General features: G+C 32.4%; 1 protein-coding gene across 1 annotated transcript; it reads left to right on the forward strand.

Annotated features, from left to right (window-relative positions):
• The first annotated feature begins 34 nt into the window (after positions 1 to 34).
• LOC110716804 (probable purple acid phosphatase 20) lies at positions 35 to 5,715 on the forward strand. Its single transcript, XM_021895444.1, has 5 exons — positions 35 to 1,139; positions 2,695 to 2,986; positions 3,662 to 4,239; positions 4,721 to 4,761; positions 5,392 to 5,715. The coding sequence occupies exons 1-5, from the start codon at positions 963 to 965 to the stop codon at positions 5,576 to 5,578; spliced, it is 1,275 nt and encodes a 424-aa protein (XP_021751136.1). The 5' UTR covers positions 35 to 962; the 3' UTR covers positions 5,579 to 5,715.
• Positions 5,716 to 7,476: the final 1,761 nt, after the last annotated feature.

A 7,476-nucleotide genomic window follows, 5' to 3' on the forward strand; every position in this document is an offset into this window, starting at 1 on the left:
TAAATAAAACCCGGTTACTCCCCTTCTCCAACCCAAGCGCCCCTCTTTCTTCTCTCCTCTTCTCCTTCTCTTTCTCTCTCCTCTTCTTCGTTCTCTGTTCTCCTCCTTTCGCAGCTCTTCTCTTTCCTCTTCTCCTTCTATTTGTTTCTTTCTTCTCTTTTACAAGTAAAGGGATTATAATTAAAGAAATTGATGAATGTTGATGGAAATGATAAATAATTAGGTAGAAATATAAATTTGTACTACTAAGGATGGGATCAAGCTCGGTCCATATGTATATGTATGCACACCTACCCCTCGTGCCATTGCAAGTGTATCTGTGTATGAATGTACATACCTTAGAAATAGTAGTAAGCTCAACAACATAAACACTTAGCATAAGATTAAACTAGATGTTTAAGCGGACTATGTATCTTAATTACGTTGTAATTTCAATAATAGCTTCTTTTTATGCTTTATAACATAACGAATACAAATGCACATAATTGTTTTAGAGAAAAAAGTATTTCACCAACAAATGAAAACTCCTAAACATCGAATAGGAGAAATAGATTCATTCAACCCGACTTTACCATTTATATGTGAAATTACACACATTCCATATTCTAAAAAATAATTAAAAACATGCTAGGTTTCCTTAAAAATGCCTAAAGTCATTTATCTTGCATTTCTACGTATTGAACACTTTCTTCCTCTCACGAAACATAAGAAGTGGACCCCACCTATAAAAATAACGTAGTTTAGCTACGTATGAATTAAAGTTGTGAAAGCATTGCATTAAAGTTGTAGCACTACTTCATACGAGTAGATGATTTTGGACGTAACAAATATATATACCACATTTCTGACATTTGCACCATAACCTTTGTTAACTTACTACGCATTTTTATTCCTTTTGATGATCTTATTTATACGCCTTCTTATCAAATATCAAACAAAATATATTTCATTTCATATACAATATGCGTGGTAACAAGATGATATCTTCCATGTCAATGGCAAATGCGAGCCTTTTAATGGCAATCTCAGCTATCATTTGGGCTGCCTTTAACAGTGATGTGGTGTCAAACATCCGTCCACCACCACAAGAAACACGCTCAATTACAACGGATTCTCATAGTTCCACCACTCCTCAGCAGGTAATTAACTTTATTCCCTTCTCCTAATTTTTTTCCATCTTGGTTTCGAATTTTTAGTTTTATTGATGGTTGGGGTGATTGGGTGTTAAATTGGTTATGGTACATGTTAATGTATCTAATTAATACTTGGAGTCTTGGAAATTTCCTTCACAATATAATGATGCTTAAACTTAGAGCAAACAATCCTTAACCTTACTAAACTCATCCCTAAGTCATTGATAGAAATTCAATCCTTCCCAAAAACTGAATTTAAATAGCCCGAATATAATTCACCCCAATTAAAATTAAACCATTCGTTATATATAAGTGTGTACTAATAATTTAAAGAGCACTATTTTTGTTATTAATTAATAAGTACGGAGTAACAGTTTGGAAAATCCAAATAAATTTGGCTTTACATGCTAATTTTTGAGGGAATTTGGCATTACATACATTATTGGAAAGTCTTCTAAGGCCATTCTTACATGGGAAATTAAATAGTAATTCTCATTAATTTTTTGCTTGTAGATTTTCTCACCTTATTAATTAATTACAGAACTAACATCAAATATATTCATTGAAGATGATGTTTGAATGCATGAAATTCGCCTAAGTACATGCTGTCTCTGTTGGTTACGATTGGATAATCTAAGACGTGGTCATCGTATTAATTCGTTACATTTGGCATATTATTTTCGAGTCTTAAATTCTTTATTGCACATGTACATTTGGAAGGGATCATGAAACTTACAGGTCAACCCTACACAATACATGTAAAAGTCAACAACCAGGTGGGTTTTGACGGTGTATTTTGTTCTTTAATTTAAACAAATGAGTTATTCATGTCATGTACTCATGTATAGTTGTGAATTATTAGTAGTAGGATGATAATTATCCAATTCAGTTGAATTGACTTGTTAAATATGTGCGTATTCAATTTCTCATCTTAAATTCACGTATTTAAAATCAAATGTATGAGTAATGTTCAGATAAATAAATTTTTAAAAAAGGTCGGTTTAAGCTAAATTCAAATAATTTCTCTACGTGAATAGTTATTTTCATATATACTTGTATATTTCTCGTGGAAATGGAGAAATAATATAACGATCAAATATACTTCATTCTGGCAAGGCTTGGCTAACTTGAATTTAAATCCTTAACCAATATCTCAATAAATATTGATAAATGGTAAGACGAAGATACCACGAGTGGCAGCGTGATACTTTGTTGAGATGGAGTGGCGAGTGTGGCCAAAGACTCCAGGAGAAGTGTATTGTTTTATTGAAGGACCTTAATAATGAGACATTAGCTAGTTAATTATCAATGGTGGTGGCGGTTTATATATTTCTATGCATTTGATTTCACGTCGGTTGATTCTTATACTGTATTTATGTTTTTGTAGTCTTTCTTGTTTTGCTTTGCTTGTCTTAGGATGGGATCATTGGAGCTATGTTCTTCTCAAAAAATACATACTAGTAGAGTTGGTGTAAACAATGATCATTTACTGGACATATTTTATAAGGTGAAGAACAAATATACGAAGTATAAGCTAATTGATGTAACTTTATATTTATAGGTACATATCTCCATGGTGGGAAGAGACCATATGAGAATATCATGGATAACTAAAAAACCAGCTCCATCTAAAGTAGAGTATGGCATGTCATCTGCAGAATATGATAGTTATGCCATTGGAAGTTGTACAAGTTATAGATATTTCCTCTACAAGTCTGGCCATATCCACGAGGTAGTCATTGGCCCCCTCAACCCTAATACGGTTTATTATTATCGTTGTAGTGGTCATTCGTCTCGCGAGTTCAATTTTAAGACTACACCACCTCAGTTGCCCCTCAAATTTATTGTTATAGGTATATTTCTACGCCTTTATATGCTTACGTTTGTGTATAACCTTTAATATGAATGTGGGGTGTGGCCTAAAAAAAGATGAGCCAAATTCGAGATTATAGTTGCTAGGCTTGTAACATTTGGATTCTAGCTCGAGACGAGTATTGGGCCTCTTCTAGATTCAAGTTAAACTCGTTTTAATTTAATATTCTACTTTAATTTATAGATACTTATATGGTACAATCCTAAAACTAATTGAAACGCCATAACAATAAAATTAATTTCATTATAAGTATTGGAGTAATAAAGAACTTGCATGACTTTGCTTGATTCATTAAATCTATAGCCAAGCTCAAATAGCTTGGCAAGCCAATTAGTCTCATTTAAAGCATCCACAATGCAAAAATTGCACAATATTTAATTTCTCTTTCTTACCCCTTAGATTTTTCTGATCTTAACTTCGCATTAATGTCGAGTAATTTCATATTAACTCTCTACATTGATAATTTTCTATGTTTTCCACCTCACTTTTCACTGTCTTTACTCTTAATTCATCCCAATTCGTAAATTTTGTACGCCATGCTAGACTAGCCCAAATATTTATTTATTTATTTATTATTTTTTTTTTACCATTGTTAGATTTATTTCACTACTTATCATGGTGGTTAAATAAGTATGCATCAATATAAATAATACAGGTGATTTAGGACAGACAAAGTGGACAGAATCAACACTCCAACACATATCACAAGTAGAGTACGATATGCTCTTACTACCGGGAGACTTATCCTATGCAGACTTTTGGCAACCATATTGGGACTCATTTGGCCGCCTCGTGGAAACTTTGGCTAGCCAAAGGCCTTGGATGGTGACCATTGGCAACCACGAGGTTGAAAAGATACCGATAATCCATCCAACTCCCTTTACCTCCTACAATGCTCGATGGCACATGCCTTTCGAGGAGAGTGAGTCTCCCTCGAACCTATATTATTCCTTTGATGTGGCAAGTGAGGTTCATGTCATCATGCTTGGGTCCTATACCGACTTTGATCAAGGCTCGAGCCAATATACATGGCTTGAGGGTGACTTGAAGAAAGTCAACAGAAAGAAGACATCGTGGGTTATTGTGGTTTTGCACACGCCATGGTACAATTCCAACATGGCTCACGTCGGAGAGTATGAATCAGTGGATATGAGAAAGGCCATGGAACAATTACTCTATGATGCAAGGGTTGATATTGTTTTTGCTGGGCATGTGCATGCTTATGAAAGATTTGTAAGTGAAATTTTTTCAATTCAGTAAAATTAAGTTCAGATCAGTAAAAATAATTTCACTTCATTAAAAATAATTTCACTTCCGTAAAAATAATTTAAGTTCAACAAAAAACGATTTCAGTTCAGTAAAAATAAGGTGAAGTGAACAAAGCCTTAATATCGGGTAGTTTGACATAGAACAAGTTTAAAATTAGTCATCCAAATCATATACTTCGTATTAATCTATCTACATGATAAAAGGTCACAACTTAATTTTGCAACGTTTAGGATGGTATTGAATTTGAAAGAGATGGAAAAGATTAATTCGATCCCTAAGTGTTATGGAGTATATTAATCTCATTTTAAGAGATCAATGTATCATGATTCATGAACGAACATAGTTGTAAAATTGATTGGTTATGTCAATTATGTCTATGACAAATTGACAAGACAAGTTATTTATTTCTAATGATGTTTACATCTTCACTTTGATTGTTAAACAGACTATAGGGGATGGAGGCAATCGAGAAGGACTAGCCAGAAAGTAATTTTCTCTTAACCTTTATCTCAATTTATATGAATATGTATATATTTCTCATTACCATGCATGAGATATCTTATTACTTTTTTAAAATAGAGTTTGTTATGTTTGAAGGACTGATTCATTTACGAAAGTTTGTGTTTTTAAGAATCCACTCACAGCGAGTAAAAAAGGATTACTCGGATACACTTTAAAAAGTACATTTTTCGGGTGTTAATTGATTGATACCTATGCACACTAAGCTATGCCTTGATGTATATACTCTAATTTCGTTTAAATTATTTGCAACGATTTAACATAAAGTGTGAATAGAAAATGTCTAATCGTTGCAAATAATTTAAAACGGAGGTAGTATATACTTGGATTTTTATTTCAGAAGTAGATGTGCTAACACTACTGATATATGAGGTGGATTTTTGCAAACACTTAATGTGAATAAGTTTTGTGTCTTGATCTTCGATACCACCCTTAAAGAATGCATTTATAAAAAAGAGTGCATCTTCTTACAACTAGCTCAATTACAAACTTAAGATTTTTCTCTTGATTTATTTGTAAATTTGTGTAAATGGAGTATATATGAGTTTGCCTTGTTGAGCTTATGGTTAATTAATCTTAATTACATAATATTCACAGATTTATGGATCCAAAGCCAGAGATCTCCATTTACAGAGAAGCAAGTTTTGGGCATGGACAATTACAAGTTGTCAACTCAACCCATGCTCAGTGGACATGGCATAGAAATGAGGATAATCTGCCTAAAGCAGCTGATTCAGTTTGGTTGACCAGCCTTATTTCTGATCTAGATTGTAAACCACAGTAATTAGGTTAGATGTATATAAGATCAAAGATAAATTGTTGCACATATTAAATATGTTTCATATTTGATTTAATTTGATTTGTTTGTGTATATATATATATATATATGAAGCTAACTTGTTAAAAAGGTATTTGTGATTACTTGTAATTAGAAAGAAAACTGTAGATTTTATTTTATTTCATTTTTTGCAAAATTTCAATTTTGATATAAACGTATAAAGTGTAATGGTAGTGACACTAACATCGCTTAAATTAGTTAAGCGTAAGAACGTAGTACGACTAGTACCCCTATGTCCCATGACAGACATTCCTTACTTTTTCTTATACGCTAAACAAATCAACTAAAATGGTATGAAAGGATTATAACTAATTAACTATACAAGTCTACGATTTATCTTTGTTTTGTAATGCAGAATTGCAGAGTAATATATATGCTAACTAGATTAGTGCTCGTGCAATGCACGGTAATAATAATCTTTATTTTCATAATTAGTTTGTGATATAATATAAAAATGAGAAAACTCTTGTGGAATAAACAACTGTAATGCATAAAAGAAAAAAGAAATAATAAGGCAAAAAATTTTAAAACTACAATTGAGAAAAAAAAAAAAATTTTTTTGATTAGTTGTGTTAAAATTTAAAAATAGTATACATTATATTACATTAATGATGCAAGTTATTCCCAATAAAACTATCAATGTAGATGTCGTATGAATTTTTATTAATGAATTAATTTAGTTCAAAAAATACTATACAATATACTTCCAAAAAATAAGCTAAGTAGAATTTTTTTTTAAAAAAAAAATAAATAAATAAAAAACTTAAAGCTCACATCATATATATTGTATTGGCAGGAAATTTTTTAATGATAGCTTGACATAGGTTAAAAAATGATCGATGTAAGCATGACTTGTTTTAGTAATAGTTAATAGATTTTTTGAGTAGAAAAAAAGTTATAAGTTGGTAAAAGTATTACAGAAATATTTAATAGAAAACTAACTTAATTATTATTATTTCAAAAAATTTCTAATCAACACCATGAATAGAAATGTTTTTTTTTTCCATTAAACCCCACTATTGTACAACTATATACTCCCTCCGTTAACGGTTAGTTGCAACAAATACTATAGATAGGTGCTACCTATTAGTTGCAACAATTTTTTTTTCCCTTTTTAAGAAACTTTTTTATTGATAAAGTTACCATCATACCCTTATTAAAATCTGATTATACACTAACCTCTTTTTTTTATTAAAATAAAAAAACCTTATTATCTAAAGATCTAACCTAATGATTCCCACCCAAACCAACCCTCTTCTAGATCTTTCTTCCCCGTCATTCATCACACCCTCCTTTCATCTTCTCCTCACTGAGTTCGTCCTTTCACCTACCTCCATTAATGAGGCTCTTCAAACCCTCATCAATTACAGATTTCACCTCAGTCAATTGTCTTCTTTGGTTCTTGTGCACCTCAGTCAATTGATCCCTCTCCTACCTCCATTAATGAGGTTGTTCTCTGATTTAACTCTGGAAGTCATTCCAGATTGCAACACTCTCGCTCTTCTCTTGATTATTTTACCAAACACTCTCTATTTTCCTCTGACTGTCTGGTTCACCTCACTCTCTCTCTTCGTTCAAACCCTAATTCCTCCAGATCTGGTTTACCCAGTTTTTTCTGTGAAAAAACCCAAAAAATGAGTTCTCCAAATGAGAAGAAGCCGGATGACGACGTTATTGCGACCTACAAATGCCAACGTCGTACTGGGAAGATGAGGTTGATTGGAACTCGAAGGGCCACCTACCTGGATATGTGCCGTATGTACGGTGTGGGTGCGAAACTTAAGCCTTACTACTCTGATGAGGAAGGTGAAGGGTCTAAGGGTGCAGATGTGGCCAACAAAGAT

This window comes from Chenopodium quinoa, unplaced genomic scaffold (assembly GCF_001683475.1).
Source record: "Chenopodium quinoa cultivar QQ74 unplaced genomic scaffold, ASM168347v1, whole genome shotgun sequence".
Lineage (NCBI taxonomy): Eukaryota > Viridiplantae > Streptophyta > Magnoliopsida > Caryophyllales > Amaranthaceae > Chenopodium > Chenopodium quinoa.

What these genes read in the sequence shown, in the direction of transcription:
- LOC110716804 (XM_021895444.1), top strand. Translation starts at nt 963, where the DNA reads ATGCGTGGTAACAAGATGATATCTTCCATGTCAATGGCAAATGCGAGC. An exon ending in GTTCCACCACTCCTCAGCAG is followed by an intron (nt 1,140 to 2,694) that starts GTAATTAACTTT and finishes TTATATTTATAG; the next exon opens with GTACATATCTCCATGGTGGG. An exon ending in CCTCAAATTTATTGTTATAG is followed by an intron (nt 2,987 to 3,661) that starts GTATATTTCTAC and finishes TAAATAATACAG; the next exon opens with GTGATTTAGGACAGACAAAG.